This window comes from Silurus meridionalis, chromosome 24 (assembly GCF_014805685.1).
Source record: "Silurus meridionalis isolate SWU-2019-XX chromosome 24, ASM1480568v1, whole genome shotgun sequence".
Taxonomy (NCBI): domain Eukaryota; kingdom Metazoa; phylum Chordata; class Actinopteri; order Siluriformes; family Siluridae; genus Silurus; species Silurus meridionalis.
The window spans coordinates 1,409,185-1,430,284 of NC_060907.1; the positions used below are offsets into that span (position 1 = coordinate 1,409,185).

The 21,100-nt window shown below is 41.7% G+C and overlaps 1 protein-coding gene across 1 annotated transcript in view; it reads right to left on the minus strand.

Annotated features, from left to right (window-relative positions):
- Positions 1 to 6,175: 6,175 nt before the first annotated feature.
- Positions 6,176 to 21,100, minus strand: part of LOC124377919 (adhesion G protein-coupled receptor L1-like) — a 41,647-nt gene continuing 26,722 nt past the window's right edge. The window contains 17 exon segments of the mRNA XM_046837300.1: positions 6,176 to 8,873; positions 9,266 to 9,283; positions 9,538 to 9,660; positions 9,947 to 10,040; positions 10,135 to 10,290; positions 10,725 to 10,893; positions 11,296 to 11,387; positions 11,511 to 11,577; positions 11,680 to 11,900; positions 13,020 to 13,229; positions 13,328 to 13,501; positions 13,678 to 13,883; positions 17,012 to 17,134; positions 17,232 to 17,412; positions 19,389 to 19,427; positions 19,551 to 19,736; positions 19,839 to 19,942. Coding sequence (XP_046693256.1) covers positions 8,059 to 8,873; positions 9,266 to 9,283; positions 9,538 to 9,660; positions 9,947 to 10,040; positions 10,135 to 10,290; positions 10,725 to 10,893; positions 11,296 to 11,387; positions 11,511 to 11,577; positions 11,680 to 11,900; positions 13,020 to 13,229; positions 13,328 to 13,501; positions 13,678 to 13,883; positions 17,012 to 17,134; positions 17,232 to 17,412; positions 19,389 to 19,427; positions 19,551 to 19,736; positions 19,839 to 19,942 — 2,978 coding nt within the window. The 3' untranslated portion in view covers positions 6,176 to 8,058.

Consider the following 21,100-nt stretch of genomic DNA (forward strand, 5'->3'; position numbering starts at 1 on the left):
AAATAAATTAATAATAAACACAGGCTTTTAATGGGGTGTCCTAATCTTTTCATATTACTGTATATGGGGGAATCTGTGTGGGTGTATATGGGGGTAAATTTAGAGGTGTATATGTGGGATTCTGTGTGGGTGCTTATGGGGTAAATTTAGAGGTGTATATGGGGGTAAATGTTGAGGTGTATATGGGAGATTCTGTGTGGGTGTATATGGGGGTAAATTTAGAGGTATATATGGGGGATTCTGTGTGGGTGTATATGGGGGTGTTTTGATGGTGTATTTCACAGTGTGTATTGGGTGTATTTGAGAGTCTTTGAGGATCGAGTGCAGGATGGGAGTGGGAATGAAAGTGGGAAAGTGCTAACAATCTTTTCTCATGACTGTAAGTTTGGAAAAAGTTGGGGGAACATGCAGATGGCAGATGGTCAAACATGTTGCAGGAATACAAGTTCTGCTGGGAAAAGAGATCAAAACAGAAATGACTTTTCTTGGCACTGCTCTAGAAAGTTGTTTTAGCATCTTCAGTTAGTGCTGTATCCTGTCTTGAAGAATCTGAAGCATCTACTTGGAGGGCAAGCCAAATATATGAGAAAAGAGTTTTACTGTACTGTAATTTATATATGAGAAATAAATGCTTTTTCTTCTCAAATAATTCAGAACTGAATTGAAAGATTCTCTCACTTTTTAACTACAATTCAGTTTTTTTCTAGCATCATTTGACCTCATATATTAATGCTATACTTTTGTTTTAGGTCGTACACCACATGGAAGTCTCTTTTCTGATCTGTGTATCATTGTTATCCCTCTGAAGTCTGACTGCCATGTGCAATCAACTTCTTAAATAGTGTTCCAAATTTATCCCACTCACAGGATTGCATCATGCATCTTACCCAATCACATCCTAAACCTAAATGGACTTTCCCTTATAAACAGGCAGACTAACAGGAATCAGTGTCCTGTTTCAGCTTGAAAGCCCTCCAATAATATAATGAGTCATCGGTCGCAGATATTTTACATTCCATTCTTTTAATAACACTGGCAGCAATGCGGTGCAGACAGTCTGAGACACGTTTGAGTTGATCTGCTTTTTTTCGGTAAATTCCCTCTCTTATGTAGCATGCAGACTGTTAATTGGTTCTTCCGATTTTCCAGAGACACATAAAAACAGGGTTTTAAGCTCAAAGTTCTAAAATACAACGAACATCCAACATTGTTTTGAGCACTGTTTTGAAACCGATTTTGTGTCCTGGCATCAGAGAGGAAAAGACTTTGCTGTATAAACCTTTGAGAATCTGTATAGGGACAGAGCAGTGCAACGAAATCATTTTTCTTTGTTTTGGAGTTTAGGAGTTATGTGACTCAGTGTCATCTTACAGTGATTCAGCACTGAGGGTGTGTGTTGTGACCGTTCATTTTTTCCTTTGCTAATAAGGACTAATGGAAATTGGATTGCTTTAGAACCTGTAACTTGTGGAAACCTGGAAAGCAGTGCTGATTGGAACATTTGAAAGAAATTGATCTCAAGGGGCAACTCTGTCGAAACCTAGTCAGGCTGAGGAGAATGTTAATCTAGGGTTCTCCATGTTTGTTTAATGTCATTGTTTATATTTTAAAGTATATATATATATATATATATATATATATATATATATATATAGTGTGATATAATTTCTCTTAACAGAATTTTAGGCTGATGGTATCCTAAATCTGTAACCTTGCCCATATTCACACTAATACGTTTGTTCCTTTGAAAATGCATAATCTTCTCTCCGTTCTGACCTTCCATCCACAAGTAGGCAGCATTTTCAGTAAAAAAAAAAAAAAAAAAACATAGCTTTTTGAAATCGTTCTCCATAGTAAACAAATTAGAAAAAAGACGCATTTTTTGTGGTTGCCGCAACGTTTCAAAGAGCCGGAAAGAAAGCAAACGACAGGGTTGTATCAGCTTACGTTTTGCTCATGCTCCAGACAGGAACGCAATAGTGTTCAGATGTTTCAGTGTGGATGAGCAACTTTTGGGAAATGATCGAAAGTGTGGAGCGATTTTTACGTGTTTTCAAATTTATCCGGTTTCGTACAGACATTGCCCAAGAACCAGTTTTGAGTGACTGATAAAAGACTCAAAGCACTTCAGTACATTTTTCTGGATAAACTCATCTGCTAAATGCCCTAAATGTAAATGTTAAGCAGGTGAAGGATGTCACAGGGTAAACATTTATTACTCTGCATTTTCTTTAGATTGACAGTAAGAAGACCTTTTTGGGCCACTGAAGAACATTTCAGAAACTTTCTCATGGCCTGATTGGAAAGTCTTCATAAGATTGCCGTCTGTTAGAGGAAACACGGCGAGCATGGTGAGAACATCCCACACACGACATTCTCGCTGAACCCTGTGTCTGTAAAGAAATTCTTCTATTCTCATGTAAGACTTTTAGACCACCCTGTATTTCATTAACTGGAACCAAATCAGTTCATAGGAGTAAAGGTCCAGAGTAAAATATTCCTATTAGCGCTTGGTTGTAATTCTTACAGGAACAGGTAGGAGGCAGAAATTTACGATAATATTTAGCTATTTTATGTATTTACGTGGCATTTTTGTTTTTTCATTTCTGTTTGATTTGTATCTTTTCATCATTGGAAGCTCATTCATTCTCTCACTTAGATTCATTACAGAAAAAGTGTTACTGTTACAATCTTTAAGTTGTGGACGGAATTTCCTTTTTCTAAATAAGAGCCAAACGAATTAAAACAACAGTTTGTTCTCTTCAGCAAATCACACCCCCAGTTTTTCCCCCATGACATCTTTGACTGCGCAGTTTGGGTGAGATTAGTAAAAGATCTAACCCCCTCCAAAAGTAGCAAACGTCAAGACCTAAAGTTTAAGATCCGAAAGTGATCAGAATTTTCAGCTTTCATTTCCCTGGTATTCACATCTGGACTTGTTCATCTATTCAGAAAATGCCACCTTTTGTTTGGCCCCTGCTCAAAAGTATTAGAAACGCTTGTGTTGCCCAGGTGTGGGCTGTTAGATTGATTGGTCAACATAAACCCAAACTGGGACCTAAAACACACTGCAACACAGCAAAGGACTTTGGAGGTTTTAGCAGTAGACTTTACACCCAACTGAGCAGTGTTTTATTTCCTGAAGAAGAACATGGTGATGATGGAGGTTATTACAAATAAGAGATTTATAAAGAAATATAAAGTGGTGTTTACTTTAAGATTAGCTGTTTCTATACTTCTACTCACTTAAGTATTGGGAGGTCTGCAACTATAAGTGCCATGTTATTAGAAAATGGGGAGTGGGAGCTTAGTGGTTAAGGTGCTGGGTCACTGATCAGAAGTTCAGGGGTTCAAGCCCTGGTATCGCCAAGCTGCCACTCTTGGGCCCTTGGGCAAGTCGCTTAACCCTCTGTGCTCCAGGGCGCGCCATATCATGGCCGACCCCAGCTTTCCGAGCAAGCTGGGATATGCGAAGAACGAATTTCACTGTGCTGTAAAGTATATGTGACAAATAAAGTCTATTTTATTCTAAATGACATTACACATACACAACACCTGGCCAGAAGGAAAGACCACTGGATTTCCAGTCTTATCTGGTTATCTTATCTTCACAAATTTAAAGCATTAGATTGAACTGGGAGACTCAAACCTGTTCCAGCTAGATACAAAGTGCACAAAGCCAGCTTCATGAAAATCTGATTTCTGTTGGTTGGAGTGAAAGATCTCCTGCTATAGAGCTCCAATCCTGATTAAACACTTTTGGAATAAATGTTTCCACGCTGACCACACCCCAGGAACCTCCTTACCTTCTCACCTACATCACTTTACTAACACCATTGTGGTTGAAAAGATCTACACAAAATCTTGTACAACATCTTCCCAGAAGAGTGGAGCTCATTATAACAGTGAAGTGTCAGTAAACAGAGTCCATGTAAACACTAATTTATCTCCGCATTGGCCTTCTGTCCCACACTGAGACGTCCTTTTCATTGACCGTAGCTATTTAAAAAACGCTCTCTAAAATAGGATATGGATAAATTTAAAAAGGGCATTTTAGTGTCAGTTTAGTGTGGAAAACAATTACTCATATTTAGTCATCGCCATGACGTTTTAAAGAGCCAGAACCTCAATAAACCGCAGGTGGAAATGATGCGGGCCGAACATTTTTTTTTTACTTTTGAAAGAACAATCGAAAAGAAAGTGTGGAAGTGGAGCATTTTTAGACAAAAATCGCATTTATCTAGATTAGTTTAGATGAGGTTTTTTTTATTAAAAATATTTGTACATGTATATTTTCATAATTATTGAGTCCCCACCACCCCCCTCCCCGCAATGAGACCCTCAAAAATCACATACAAGCAAAGAGAATTTTATGCTCATGTTCACAAACGTTTGTACATATAGTGTAAAATGATAGCGAGATTAAAATTGGTGTTACAATATTTTTGGTGAGACTGTGACTCGGATTTCCTCATTACTGTTACACTCCAGTACACTCCACTCTTCAGGAAACGGTTCTGTCCTGCTGAAACACGTTCAGGCCTTTAAATTCAAACTGTAAAGTCTACAGGTGTGCTGGTCAGTGAACTGGTGCAGTCCTGACACCTAGTGGTTACAAATTGAAGTGCTAATGATGCTAAATTTCCATTTTATACGCTAAATGTTTTATTCACTCCTGCAATACGATTACACTGAAGATTCTTTCCATTTTTAAATCCATCTTAGAGACAGGAAATTCCCAGAGTTTTCTTAACCCGGTGCTGAATAAAACCACAGTCTCATCTCATGATATGCTGAGTGCAGATATGGCATTATTGAGGTTAAGGTTGTTTCTGTTGAAGGGATTAGTATCTCCAATGTGGAAAACACCTTCCAATTGGTGTTTTATACTTTGGACATTTTGTTCTTGTGAATTGAGGACTTTTTTCTGCAAACCAGCAGAAGAAAAATCAATTAAGGACCACCGCATAACCGGGAAAGCCTGGAAAAGATCTGCCTATTGTGTGAAGTACATTATATTCTACCTGGTTCCACGTGGACTTCAGACATGAAGAAAGCATCAAATAAAAACAAAGTGGAAAATTTCGCCATGTTTAATGAGGGTTGCCGAATTCCAGATTCTGGTCAGAAAGTGATGATTAATATGCGATTACAGATGCTTTGACAATAACATGCTTGTTTTCAGGAAGTGGTGGATCAGTGGTTGCTGATCAGAAGGTCGGGGGTTGAGCCCCAATATCACCAAGCTTCCTTGGGCTCTTGAGCAAGGGCCTTAACCTTCTGTGCTCCAGGGGGACTGTATCATTACAGACCCAGTGTTCTAACATGGAAAAAGTATGGTGGATTCTTTCCATTTAAAATGTTTGTACTTGTTAATACAGGGACTTTTATTTTGTTATTTAACATGCAGTTTTTAACATTTACTGCATTTTCTCAGACACAGGTATCCAGAGTGACAGTTATACATGGTTAAGGGCCTCGTTTAAGGGCCCAGCAGCAGCGTGGTGGTGCTGGGATTTAAACCTATAAGCAGTCAGCAGTCAGAGGTGAAGCTTTAACTTTTGAGGAGGTGTTTACGCTTCTTCATGGCAGTTACTTGTCATAGAAAATTATTCAAAAAAAAGATTGCATCTTTCCAGTGTAAAGGGTCCATGTGGAGGGTGTGAATCTGAAGAGGAAATGAGGAAACCAATCCATCCACCGCATGTTTTCACGCACAGCGTTCCAGACATCTTTTGCTGAAGATGTACAGCATGCTGTCTTCTAGTATCTCCTGTTTACATTCCGATGTCCAGTAACCCGTGCTGGAATTTCCCTTCAGGAATCCAAGCTTGCTGTTTATGTCCGTATGATTGCGACACTCAATGTTAATTCTGTCTTTCCTCTAATTTTGTTCCTCATTTATACTGTATGGAGAACATTTTTATCCACAAAAAAATAAAAAGGAACGACTGATTTCACAAAATGTAGTAAAAAGTCAAAGATTTGATTTGTAGTGTAGTGAATTTACAGTAAAATCTACCCGAATGGAAACACCACTAAAATACAGATAAAAAAAGCTACTTAATTACAGTAACCAATTACATTTACGTCCTTACTGTAAACCACTGGTCGCAAAAATCTTGAACTGAAACCTGCGCCCTCTGGTGGTGGTTCATTAGAAACAAAACTCAACCCAGGTGTTTGACTTCTTTATTTTTTTCTTTTATAAAAACACATTTGTGTATGTCTATCTCTTTAACAAAACCCTGTCCGTCTGTCCCCCTCTCAGACAGGAAGAGCAAAAAAGGGAGGAACGATGAAAGAAGATAGAAAAGACAGAAAGAAAGGATGAGAGAGAGACAGAGGGAGAGACTAGTAAAAGATGTAGAGTATCATTCAGGTCTTCTACACATCCTTGTTATTTATGTATTCATTTTTTTTTTTTACGTGATTTTGTTTTCCTTTTGTTTGTAACATTTGTACATATTACAAGAAGCAGTTTCTCAAACTTTCATTCTCTTACCGATATTTACATCAGATACACAACGATACACACACCACCCCGGCCTCCAGCGAGTCCAGAAAAAGGGGCGGAGCTGTGAACTCGGGTACGACCCCGGGGGCGTGTCCGAGGTCCGTGGTGCTGAAAATGTCTATATGGGTTGGGGCAAACCGAACCGAGCAGACCAGTTCTGGATCTCTGTTCAAGGTCACGACCCCTTCAAATGAAACTGAATGTCTGACCCCTGACCTTTGAGGAAGGCCTTTCAGTGTGAACACTTAGAATGCAAGAAAGTCTGCACGTGTGTGTTTATGTGTTTGTGTGTGTGTGTGTGTGTGTGTGTGTGTGTGTGTGTTCCCTTGAAAAAGGATTTTTTGGCAATGTCAAAAGTTTTTGTTCTGTTGTCTCTAGAGGAGGCGTCACATTCTTTTGAAAGGGGCTTAAAGAGAGGGAACGAACGAACAATACATCAAATAAGAACCAAGTCGCAAATCCAACACTCCACCCTGAGAGAACGAGTGAGACAGAAAGAGAGGACACTGGAAGGCCAAGCGAGGGAATTCGACAGAGAAACGACAGAGAGATGGAGATATCTGATAGACAAATATACAGTATATAGAGAGAGAAACAGGAAGAGAGAGTTGATGAATGGCAGTGAAGATGGACAGGGTGAGTGTGGAGGTGACCAAGAGACAGAGACTCAGAGGAGGAAGCCATGCTAATCGTCTTTCTTCATTGTTGTCCTTGCCTACATCATCATCATCATCATCATCATTATCATCATCATCATCAGGTTCTTGGTAAATGTGCTTTTTCAGGGTGCCCTGATTAATCAAATACCACAAGTCACCCACTGTCTCATTCCCTAATTGTGCCTATGAAAATAATTAGTTTCGTCAATGGACTTAATAACATACCTGTGTGATAGCTATAGTTAGTTGTTCCACTGGACCAGCTAAAACAGGTTCCTAGGGTTCCTGTTCCAATTTGATTCCCACCAGCCTCTAAAGCAGCTCTCTATGTCTTCTTCTTTCCCAACAAACCCACTGGACATTCATTTATTTGAGTACTGAAGTCAGGACTAACCCTGTATCATGTACCATTCAGTCACATAGCAACATGGCACTTTGTGGGAGTTTTCTCCAATGCCCAAATTAACTGGAATGTGATCAAAAGGAGGGACCTAATGGAGAACCATGGGCACAGTCCTCAAAACCCTTAAGATCAAACCTTGAACCCTAGAGATTTGGACCTTGGTAATACAATACAAGGCCTGGTTTTATAATCACAGAACAGTGCTGCTAGCATAAGAGCTATTAGCATCTGTTGATTCCAGTCATTAGCTGCATGACTGGAACTTTTGGTACTGGGCTGGTACTGAAAGTGGAAGATATGTTTGAAAGTAGGCGTATTAGCACTCACACTACGAAACTTGCGCACCAAGGATCATCTCAAGCTTTTAAATGACTAACTAGCGTGCTGTAGTTCTGTACTATAGTCATGGATGATGATGATGATCTCACTGCCGTTTCTTCCTCCTCTAGATCTCCATGTCCTGGTCACCAGCGCCCTAGTCACAGACTCGTCACCAGCTGCATCTGTCCATCGCCTTCTCCATTTGAAGATTCTAGCCCCAGTCGACTCTCCTCATTGGTCCGACGGGATGGGGGCTGGTAGAAGGCAGAGACATGGGCGTGTCTACCTGTGCTGAAGTACAATTCATCAGGGGGCAAAGCTGAACGAGGCTCAGTCCCTAAGCCCTCAGGGCTGCTGTCAGGATAGGACGAGTCTCTGTCTCTTGCATACAGGGAGGAGGAGTCAGGCCCAACTCCACCCACGCTGTCTGTAATTTCAGCCGAAAAGCTTTCCGAGTCCTCCTCACTCTGATAAAACACCGACTGTGTGTGCTCCAAGAGGCGGGGCTTCTCTGGCACGTGGGGTTTCTCCGGAACACGTGGTTTCTCAGGAAGGTGAGGCTTTTCTAAAACCTTGTAAAGTGGTTCTTCATCTTGTGGAGGCGGCGGTGGTGGGCGAGGCAGAGGACGCTGGGGCGGCTCCCTGTGGCCCATCCCTGTGTTCGCATACTCCCTTGGCTCCGCCTCCACATCCGTGTTGCCGCTGTAGCGATCTGCAGGAGGACGCAGGTTGCTCTGAACCAGCTCAGAGATGATCATTTTCTCCAGTGCTGCCGCATCCGAGAGGTTCCTCCTCATGCCTCCTGGAGGCTCCGCCCCTCTGGGGGTCAAAAGGGCAGGACTGACGTCCCCCACAGCGACGCTGCCAAGCAGGTCCGAACTTCCACCGTGCACAGAGTAGCTGTTGTTGTAGCTTCCATTTAGACGAACAGGCTCCAAGCCACATGACTCACGACTGCGGGATAGAGTGCCCTCTGCAGGACAGAACAAAAACCACAATAAATCAGTGGACACAACTAGAATCATAAATCTGCACCACTGTCAACATAATCCCTGCAACACCACATGGGATGGACAGAACCCTTTTTTTAACAAATGTTTTTTATCATAACATTTCAAACTTTATTTACTATCTTGGCATTAGCATCAAGGCATGAGTGGAACTGATGGAGGTGGAAACGCTCATGGAAATGAAATGGTGTAACAACTATAAGACAAATATATTTATTGTGGCTGATGTCATGCATCAAGCATGAAAAAAACATCAAGCAAACGTGTGTGTGTGTGTGTGAGACAGAGAGGTGGGAATAGATGAACACATGGAAATGGGACACATGGGAAAAATGTTTGAACACAAATTCCATACTTGAATTTCTGAAGGTACCTGCAGATCAGAGAGACAGATAACAAGAAAAGATAGATGGTGATAGAGTGACAAATACAGACAGATACAGTCAAAGATAAAAAGAGAGAGAAACAGAGAGAGATTTATGGAGATATAAAATAAAGGACAGAAAGAAAAGAAAAGACAGAATAAATCCATATAAGTACAATCACTCAGGACCAAATATATTAAAGTAGGATACACACACACACACACACACACACACACACACACACACACACACACACACTGACCGGTGGAATTGAAGACAGCAGGTGAGGGTGGGTTAAAGGTTTCAGCCAGCAGTGTGTTATAGGGGGAGGAGCCTGAGCGAGTCTGCAGCACGGGATTGGCCAGGAGGTGATTCCCCATAGTTCCTGCAAAAAGATGCAAATATGCAGCTTTCGTCACAAATCAGGAAGACGTGATAGTGTCACCTTAAACATGCTTGTGTATGTGTGTGTGTGTGTGTGTGTGTGTGTGTGTGTGTGTGTGGTAATCACTGAAAACCAACTGAAACAAACAGATTTTGAAGGACAGGAGGAAGCCATACGTGACAATGAGTCAAAGAGTAAAAATCTGGTTAAAGACACTGCTTGTTTTCTTAGTCAGGGCGTGATGTTCAGACTGCCCCATGTGGTGTGACAAGATAAACTCGATTACCTCTGTTGAGAGTGGGCGTGTTGTTCAGGTCAGCCATAAAGGAAGACTCGGTCTGCCTGCGTACTGTGTCGTTCCACATCCTCCGGATACGACTCTGAAAACAAAACACACACATGGGTTATGAGGTTCTCACACATGTATGACGTTCTCACACAAAGGCAGCAGAAACAATGGTGTGTAAGTGTTACCTGTCTGTGCACTTGATTGTGCCTCGATTGCCCCCCGCTGTAGTAGCGGTTGTTCCCACGGTGCGCTGAGCTCTTCAGGGAGCCGTGAGAGCCACCGGTTGAGACATGACCGCAGCAGGATGACTGACGGAAGCATTTAGCGTACTCCTTCTGAACCTGCAACCAATCCAATGTTTAAAATTACTATAACACTAATAATAATAATAATAATAATAATAATAATAATAATAATAATAAACAACTTCAGCAAGTTTTGTTCTCTACCATTTCTCCACTTCTGGATTTACTTCTCAATTAAAAATCCCATAGGCTGCAGTATCCATCTGAACTAATTCAGAGTCAGATCAGCAGCACATGCCCCATCAGAGAGCCTGATGCAGACTTGTTTCAAGGTTCTACTGAGCCAGGAGTCAAACATGGCGGAAAAACCTCCCCTGTATACGGCTAAGCTACAGCTAGCTCCCGCTCTGTGTCTTTTTCCATCACCATATTACTGATGTACCAACCTAAATGGCTAGTCAAATTAGTGCAATCAGCTTCTCTTCTATCTACTGTATACTGATGATAGTAAAACAACACATCAGGCGTACCTTCTTCTGCAGCGCACAGTGAAAGATGAAGATAAATAGACCATGCAGGGCGTTAAAGGATGTGAAGAGGTAGGCCATAAGTGCGCTGTTCTCGTTGATGAAGAGCAGGCCGAAGATCCATGTCAACGTCACCAACAAGAGCAGAGTGACTGAACACACCGTCCAACACCTAAAAGACACCAAAATGAGACCCAAGGAGGACAAACGTGGTTAGAAGTTCAATCAAGCAGAGAAATATCAGAATCTCTCACATGGTCTACATCTGGGGTGTCCAATCTTTTCCATAAAAGGGACCTGTGGATGCAGGTTTTCAATTCAACCAAGCCTCACCAGATTCCAACTGTTTAGATATCGATTTTAAATGGGCTATCAGGTGTGGTCCTTGATTGGTTGAAATGAAAACCTGCACCCATACTGGCCCTTTGTGGAGAAGATTGGAGAGTTTTGGTTTATATGTTAGACCCCCAACAGAAGGTGTGGGTCATTCATACAGTCTCCCCCTCATCCTAGACCTTAAACCTGCATTTCTACAGACATTGACCCCCCTTCGAATGACCCATAAATTATGTACTTGATGTTGTCGAAGCGGCTGGAGTCCGGTTTGAGTACGTTGGAATGGCGGATCATTCTGTGCACCGTGACCATTAGGATCACCAGGTTCAGCTAAGGGTCAAAGGTGCAACATGAGTTACGTAGAACAGTAAAGTTTTCAGCAAAATTCAGCAAAATTCACATGAAATGAGTTTTGCTAACACCTTGCTCTGTTACCACTTCCTTGTAACTTACCAGGATAACAAGCGAGACAGGGCCAATGAAAAGCCAGATGAAGTAGTCGTCCACACGTAGCCAGCAGCTGCACAACAAAACGTGTTAACTCACACATACACTACACACACGTAAACGTGCTTCACTTATTCAGATCAGAACGGTCTCTTGAGTCGTAATGATTTCTTACTTGGTGGTGCTGGAGTAGCCGGTGTAATCGATGGAGGCAGAAATGGCCACGACCAAAGTAGGAAAGCCGTAGGCAGCAATGTAGTAGTACTTCCTGCGCGAGGACGGACTCTCGAACACCTCTACCAGCAGCACGTAGAGCTGAATGGCCTCGACGCACAACCAACAAAACACGGAGAGCAGGAAGAAGTGCAGCAGGGCAGCGAGCACTGGGCATGCCACCTAGAAACACCAAGAACATTTACATTTGCGGCATTTGGCAGACGCCCTTATCCAGAGCGACTTACAACTGAGCAGGGGAGGGTTTTAGGGCTTTGCTCAAGGGCCCAGCAGTGGCAGCTTGGTGGTGGTGGGATTTGAACCTGTGATCTTCTGATCCAAAGCCCAATGCCTTAACCACTGAGCTACCATCTCCTCCAAGAACACACATCATGTAGCAAAACTTTTAATCTTCATTCTAGTGAGATTGTGGCAGCTACTATATCTGCTCATGCTGCATCACAGGGTAAGTAACAACCACCGGGGGCATCAGTACCCTGTTTTTTTTCCCTGTTCTTATTTGTGCATTACCATACTTGCTTCCTCTGTTTAATTCAAATCTGCACTCCATTTGTTAATATGAGAATTGGTGCGGCTTTGTTTTTACCAGATCTGTAATGCTGTATTTGCTGTTACCAGATTTGTGTACTATTCCATTACCAAGTCTATCCCATGTCAATACTAGATCTGAGTTGCCGGTCTCATTACCTGATGTGCATTTCATATGTCAATACCTGATCTGAGTCACCAGGTCATCAATAGATTCCAAGATCTGTGCCACTATCTATGTCTCAAGTGATTACCTGGTCTGCCCCCCATTGTGTTGTTACCAGATCTGTGACAGTGTATTATTACCATATTTGTGTATGACATCATTGCCAAATCTACACCATATCAATACTAGATCTGAGTCACCGGTGTCATTACCACATCTGCCTCCTCTGTCATTACCTAATCTGATTCGCCAGGTCATTACTTAATTACCAGATCTGTGCCACTATCATATGATTACCAGGTCTGTGATAATGTGCCAACATGAAAAAAACACACCCTATTCAAATACCAGATCTGTGTCTTGTACGTTATTACCAGATCTGCATCCCATATGTCTTTATTAGAACTTGGCTCCCTCTTGGTCAATGCCAATATTGTATGTCTTGTATGTTGGTACCCAATGTGCAGCCCCTCTCCTGAATAAAGTCTAATTCTCTACTTCTAGCATGGTTAGATGTTTGAGCTCCTCCCAATTTAAACCCCGCACTCATCTCCTGCTGTAATCATCGAGGGATTGCGTGTGCTTACGGTGTAGTGGGTCCGGTCATTGCCGATGAGGAAGAGGAGTTGCGAGACGAAGAGAGTGAGGCACAGGTTCTTGTGGATGGTGGTGCGCTCACTCTGCACAGCCTTCACACAGCAGAAGGTGGATATACACAGCGCTAAACACACCAAGGAAATCGCCATGCCCACCCAGGAAATGACGAACAGAATGTGCGCCTGCACGCTGCTCGTGTACTGAGAACGTGCAAGAGAGGAAAAGCAACAGAAATCAACAAATGTATTGGCAGGAGAAGAAGAAAAGGTCGAGTACTGAGTGTGGGTGTTGAACTCACAGCGGGGGTCTGGCGACTCATCAGCAGAGCGAAGTTGGTGAGATGTGAGCAGGAGCAGGTGGTGTGTGTGTTGTTGCTGTAGACCAGCCTGCAACCCTGAGAAGACCACTGACCCGTCATGGTGCGCTCCGAGTAGTTCCAGAATGAACAGTTTGGTCCAAAATGATTCTCTAACTGCGCACAAACACACACACACACACACACACACACACACACACACACACACACACACACACACACACACACACACAGCATTAAAAATAAACCATGTCTGCCATGTTTTAATGGTGTAACCTTGTAGTAATGGATATGCAAGAGTGGTGTGTTTGTAGGCGTGTGTGTGGGCGAACCTGCAGGTGCCTCAGTGTAAAGTTTACAGGTTCAGTCAAAAACACACGACTGGACTCCTTATTCATGGAGGCGGAGATGACATGGGAATTGACAGCCAGTGTCCTCGCTCCTGATTTCAGCTCCACGTCCGTCTTCACAGTGGCATTTTGGGTGGACAGGAAAAGCCCAAGGTTTTTATAAAGCGCAAACACCACCTTCACCTGACCTGCAAACCCAAAAGCCAGTTCAGTCATACATCCTGAACTGACTATTGTTACGTACAAAAGCTGCATCTTTGTGTTAAATCCAAGGAGCAGTGTTTTGTTCACTAGGGGGCGCTCACGTGGTCAGAAAAGCACCAGCTGCACAGATACACAGGACAATATCCTTTGGCACACTGGTCTTATGAAGGTCGGTGCTCCCTGTGACTGTGCGTGCAGACTTGTGCTGGCGTGTCGCAAAACTAGTCTCGAAATTTGTGGCTAAAAGAACAGCACCGTATACACAAACCTCTTGCGAGTGTACAGGACATACCTGTCTTTCCTTGTCTGCATTCTTTACTTTTATAGAAGAAATCATAGTCTTTCCTCTTCTGTACTGTCAGTGTCCCTGGGAATGTAGCTTTAGATGTAGAACTCTAGTTAGTGCTCAGATCATGCTACTACTAGCCTAATGCTAATGGTGATACTCATAATATAATGATCATCATCATCATCATCATTATGATGAACCCCACTTTGTATTTGGTGTCTTTAACAAACTATATGCATGTGTAAAAAAAATAATAATAATACCATGTGAGGAACAATGATACAAATTGTTGTACCAAAAGTTCCAACCAGTTTCAGCGTCATGGGGTTTAAGAAACAGGTGTTTCCATACACGTGTTTTATGCTCATGCACGTCATATTGGGATTTAAAAGTCAGTGGTGCTTTTTTTATTGATAGTTTTATCACCATTTATTTGTCTGCACTTTATTAATAGCTTTGTGAATACTGTAGTGAAGAGCAGTTTCCCCTGAAAGAACAGTTCATGAACATTTATCCACTTGGACACCTTGCTGCTATGAAATTATAGGATGCATTCTGTCCTTTCTTGCAGTTTCTGGTGTTTGTCTCTGGGGCTCTATTCACACCTGGATGATGGGATCGCAAGTGGACAGCTGAGACCTGTAGTTGTTCACACCTGGAGTTAGACTGTGTCTCAAGAAACCATGTGATCAGATTTATATGTTATTTTCAGTGGGAAAATTCTGTCTTCCATGTCTGGGATGCATTAAAAGTAAAAACTAGTATACAGAAGCACCAGCATCTCAACCTGCATGTAGACGGATGCTCTGTAACCACTAGTTCAACAGTAAAAGACCTGGGAATTATTTTAGACAGCAACTTATCTTTTAAAAATCATATCAACCAAGTTACAAAAACAGCCTTCTTTCACCTTAGAAATATTTCTAAGCTAAGAAATATGTTGTCTATATCTGATGCAGAGAAGCTCGTCCATGCGTTCATGACCTCCAGAATAGACTACTGTAATGCGTTACTAGGTGGATGTCCTGCGTCATTAATAAACAAGCTTCAGTTAGTTCAGAATGCGGCAGCCACAATTCTCACAAGGTCAAGAAAATATCACCATATAACCCCAATCCTATCGTCACTACATTGGCTTCCGGTTAAGTTTCGAATAGACTACAAACTACTGCTACTCACTTATAAAGCACTAAATGGTTTATCTCCATGTATCTCTCCAGTCTTCTAACACGCTACAATCCATCACGCTCCCTGAGATCTCAAAACTCTGGGCTTCTAGTAGTTCCTAGAATAGCAAAGTTCACTAAAGGTGGTAGAGCATTTTCACATTTAGCTCCTAAACTCTGGAACAGTCTTCCTGACAGTGTTCGGGGCTCAGACACACTCTCCCAGTTTAAGTGCAGATTAAAAACATATCTTTTAGCAAAGCCTACACATAACACACATCACATCATAACCTTGTGCTCCAGAACATCTGCTCACATGCACATTATCAACTTGTGCTGTTAATATCATGAACAGCAGCTACGCTAATTCCTCTCCACTGCTTCTCATTCTCTCCCCATCCCGAGGCTTCCTGAGGTTTGGCCAGCTCCAGTCACATCCCTCCTCATTAAGATTATGGACTTTAAAGAAGTAGATGCCAAACTCGCAAACATCCTGAACCATCTAGAGACGTACCAGTGCCAATTGGATCCCACTACATGTGTGGAGTTTGACATTGGACTTCCTGAAGTGTTTAAAGGCTCTGGCATGGAGAAGCTGATGCTGGATCTGTGATGATCACAAATGTTGAGCTCAGTAGCTCCTACTTTTATACCAAAGACTGTTCAAAGAACATTATTTATAATCTTATACTCCAGTGCTCATGTTAGTTCTCTCTCTTCAGTGTTCTGTATTGTTGAAAGATTTATGATCAAACTCTTGATGTCACCCAAATGAGGATGGGTTCCCCTTTTGAGTCTGGTTCCTCTCAAGGTTTCTTCCTGATTACATCTAAGGGAGTTTTTCCTTGCCACAGTCTCCACGGCTGCTCATCAGGGATAAATGCACACCATTCACCTTCACTGTTGATTTCTGTAAAGCTGCTTTGAGACAATGTCTGTTGTGAAAAGCGCTATACAAATAAACTTGACTTGACTTGACTTGACTTGACTTAAAAGGTTACAAATGCGATGTAGTGATTTGCATTGCGATTTGTCTTCTGATCTGTTCACCCAGATTTCATGCTGATGGTAAGTGTGAACGTAGCCTTGGATGGTGCTTGTGCATAAGACTGGTGTCGCTTTAACTTATTTTATTCACTAGATTAGCAATGGGATTTGCAAGATGTCTGTGCAACATTTGTGCATCTGACCATCACTCCAACACCTATAACATCCGATTGCACATTTAATCCATTTTTGAGGTTATAATGAGCTCCACTCTTCTGGGAAGAAGTTCCACTAGATTTTGTTCATTTAAGATTTGGGATTGATGTTGATTAAGAGCATTTGTGATGAGATGTTTGGAGGATACTTCGAATCAACCCAAAGATGTTTAGTGGGGTTGAGAAAGTCAAAGCTCTGGAGGACACTCAAGTTCTACTTCAACCTTTACACCAACAACCATGTCTTCATGGAGCTTGCTTTGTGCATCAAGCATTGCTATGGTGGAGCAATTATTGGGCCCCTTAGTGTCATTGTAATGCTACTGTCGCTTTGTTTTTCCAGCACTGCCAAGCTGCATATGGGCCCTCAAGAAGGGCCCTTAACCCTTGTATAAATTGGGATAAATTCCCTTGAATAAAGCTGTATACCAAATGCAGTGAGTGATATGACGTACCGTTCCGGCTGTACTGTTTGATTGTAGCTTCAGAAAGATGGATGGTGCTGTCACTGTCATATGAGTGAGGGAACTGCAGGTCTCCAATATCAGTATCAGCATTCAGGACATAAACCTCCAGATCTAAACATGCCAATGGAAGTACAACATTTTTTCTTTTTATTTTAATATAGCCATGTAGATGTTTAAGTGTTTGGGGATTATATCCGTGAGGTCTCACCAATATTGGGTGCACGCTCACTAAATCGCCCCTCATAGAGGTTGTTGGCGAGCAGGAAGGAGCCTTTCTCCATCACGTCCAGCAGCATGGTGGCAGTGTGAGACTGATCGGTCATGTTCATATCCTGCCACGAGTCCAACGCCTTCAAGCTCAACAGGTTATCCGCCGTCTGCACCATGGCCTGTACATTCAGGAAGAAAGAGAAGACCAAATATCCTACAGTACATGGAGAAATATACGTAGCATAATAACATGCCATAGCATGACTTTTTACACAGTCAACTATTTTACTTATAATATAGATGATAGATTCATTTGTTCCTTTTAAATTTATATCCATAAATAAAATAAGTAATTTCTTTAGTCTAAATAATTTTTCGATCATTTATTATCTAATAATTTGTTCCAGCTATATTTTGATAATATGTGATATATCGTGAGCTGCTAGGAAGGTTAAATGATGAATCTTTTTACATTTAATGCTGAGATTTTAAATATAAATGAACTTTGTTGTATAGTTCTACTGTAAAAGCTGCTTTTAGACAATGTCCGTTGTTAAAAGCACTATAGAAATAGGATTGAATTTAACTTTATATAATAATTGAATGTCAGAATGTTGGATTTTCATGATGGACCCCAAATTTGTGTTTGTGTAGTTTACAGGATAATCATTATTATTGAAATCAGGATTTAATTGTGTGAAAAAAAAAGAAACTTCTCCTGCAACTGTCATAGTAACGAATCTGTTTAAACTTGCCTGGTCTCATTTCCATGCTAATGTCCTTCTTGTCTTGTCTGAACAAATTAAGATCTCTGAGGAAGTTGTTGAGGTTTATATAAGATTGTTATCTGAGTGGCTGCGCTCTGCTTTTCCAGTTTCTTGTTCACATAGTAACAGTTGTAGTCACATTAGTTCCTAGTCGTTTTTGGTATGTTATAGTTAACCAAATCATTAGGGGGCGCTCTTTTGTCTGAGTTGCTTGCTTTGATTAAAAACTACTGTTTAGTAGTAATAATAATATATATATATATATATATATATATATATATATATATATATATATATATATATATATATATATATATATATATAATTATTTATACAGTGGAACCTGGTTATCTCGCCCTCGGTTACCTCGACAACCCTATTAAGTCGACGTTTTTGAAGTGGAACCGCCAAATTTTTACTTTTTCCCAGCATTTTTTATCGGTTATGTCGCCGAACCCTGATATCTCGAGCACAAGGGGGGGGGAATTTGCCATTTAACGTCGGTTATCTCGGTGCAGCCGCAGAAGAACTCGCGGAAGTGGCGGAAAAATCAAGGCTTACAGCTGCTCCAGGTGTTGTATTGTATACTGGTGAATCTCTGCTGTTAGTTAGTGCACATATGCCTTTTGTTGTTAAATGTTGTCACGATGAGCGGAGGCGAAAGTAGAAGCGGCGCTGAACAGCACACGGGAGAACGTGGGATGACCAGCAAAATCATAGAATGAACACCGGCAGGATCGGGGGGAATCCGTGATGCGCTTTGGGAAGAAAAGAGCAGCCGTTGAGAGAGTGCCGGTGGGAAGACACGTACCGGGATACGCATGAGCGATACGCATGAACGACCGCCGTGAACCAACAATAACGGACAGTGAGAGTGTGGAAGTTTAAATAGGAGCTGGTGATGATGCACCATATGTGCGCGAATGAAGCAGAGAGCTTCAGAGAAAGCGGCCGAGAAAGCACCTGACACGCCGAAGGGGGCCGAAGGGGATGTGGCAGGTGGATTCCTGACAGATAAACATGTACTGTATGTATTTTTATAGCATGCCTTCATCAAACAAATCGCGGCAACGCTGTTGTGTAAAAACCCTTCAAAACACGTGCATGCACATTCTCATTTATTAACGCACATCATGTACATAAAGAAATTTCAAGCACGTTAATATACTGCCGCCATTTTGATTTTCATTTATCTCGATCATCGGTTACCTCGATGCTTTTTGGTGACCCCCTAGGACATCAACATAACCGGGTTCCACTGTATATATATTTTTTTAATTCCTCTGAACCAAAAACACATTTTGTGAAAAAATATTGTTTGTTAGTGACTGGAAATTGTGATGTTATATTTCTAGCCCATGTCACTCATCTCGGCTATAAAAGGTTACCTGTATAAACGCTCTGCAGGTCCTCTCTCTCTTCTGCAGCTGCAACAGAATTAAATTGATTTGAATGAATTGATATAAAGGTGTAAATGTGTATAGCTTTCACATGCACTGTGTGTGTGTGTGTGTGTGTGTGTGTGTGTGTGTGTGTGTGTGTGTGTATACCTTGTTGTAGTTGCGTGCGGCTGAGTCCTTGTTGGCAGGCCGTAATGCCTGCAGCTGCATGTCCAGGATGTCCAGCAGTTGCTCCATCAGACGCACAGAGGAAGTGACATCACCAGCGTACACCTGTCCCCGTGTGTGATTGACGAGCACGGCAGCGATATGTGCCGCGTTTTCCCCACTCTTTATCTACATTCCGATAATGGGACAGAATTAGGGAAGGCTTAAAGGAATTTCAAATATAGTCAACTTTAGATTTCCTTAAACATACAATTTGACCTCTAGACTGACCTTTTGAGCAACCTGGTTGACCCAGGGTGAGGTACAATTGCTAAGGTCTGGACCTCTGGGATTCCACACCACCTCATCAGCCATGCAGTGGTAGGAGGCTAAACCTAAAGAGGGACAGAGGAGAAGGAATTCGGCTATATTGTGAGGCTACAATGTGTCGCACCGTTCAGTGTCCTTGGATTCTCAGTATTTCAGCCTCCGGCTTATAAGGTGTTGATGATAAAAATCCTGTCTGACAGTCTTTATTTTAGTCTTTTGTTGCAAACATTCCTTAGACACCAGAGGAAGACAAGATATTCACAGTGGTGCTGAGGGTAGTTATGGATTAAGTTTACATTTATAGCATTTAGTATACATTAGGGTTGTGCATCTCTGTAACTGAGGTCGACGCAATTCACATCTTGATGCCTAATCTCCTAATCTTCTTCTCCTTCTTCTTATTTCAGTTTCTCCCACTAGGTGTTGCCACAGCAGATCATCTGTCTCCATACCCTCCTTTCCTTTACATCTGCCTCTTTCAAACCAACTACCTGCATGTCTTCACCACATCCATAAACCTCCTTCTTGGTCTTCTTCTTTGCCATGTTAATCTGAACTCTATATGGCTCACAGGACAAATCAATCTACGTATCAAACATTGGTCACAAATTATTGGTCACTTTCTGAATAATAAAAGTAACGAACATCTAATAATAATTATAAATGATCTTAGTTATACAGCTGAGCAATTGAGGGCTAAAGGCCTCACTCCAGGACCCAGCAGTGGCAAGCTTGGTGGTGCTGGGATTTGAACCCATGACCTTCCAAATCAAAAGTCCAACATCTTACCACTGAGATAGCACTTCCTTCTGTTCTTTACACATATATTACACTGAGCATCTGCTATATGAAGGAGAAAACTGAACCGACTACAGCTAATGCCAGCCAGAAAGTATTTGTTTTAATAATTTATGAACTTAAAGGGATTTATTTGCGACATTAAAATGTATATTCACACGATGCACTTTATGTGACGAGGCAACTTTCTTTAGTCCTCAGCTCTGTGTTCTGTAGCTCTGTTGTTTAATGTGACACCAGGGTTCTGGAGAAACGTTGGCTCATTTCACTGTGTAGTGCGTCAGATATACATGGTTGAAATGACAATAATAGTTCTTTGATGTGACTTGATCTTTGTTATCTATTTATTTCTGTGAAGCTGCTTTCAGGCAACGTCCCAAAAGTGGCATACAAATAAAACCGAATTGAATATGGAACACTAAACC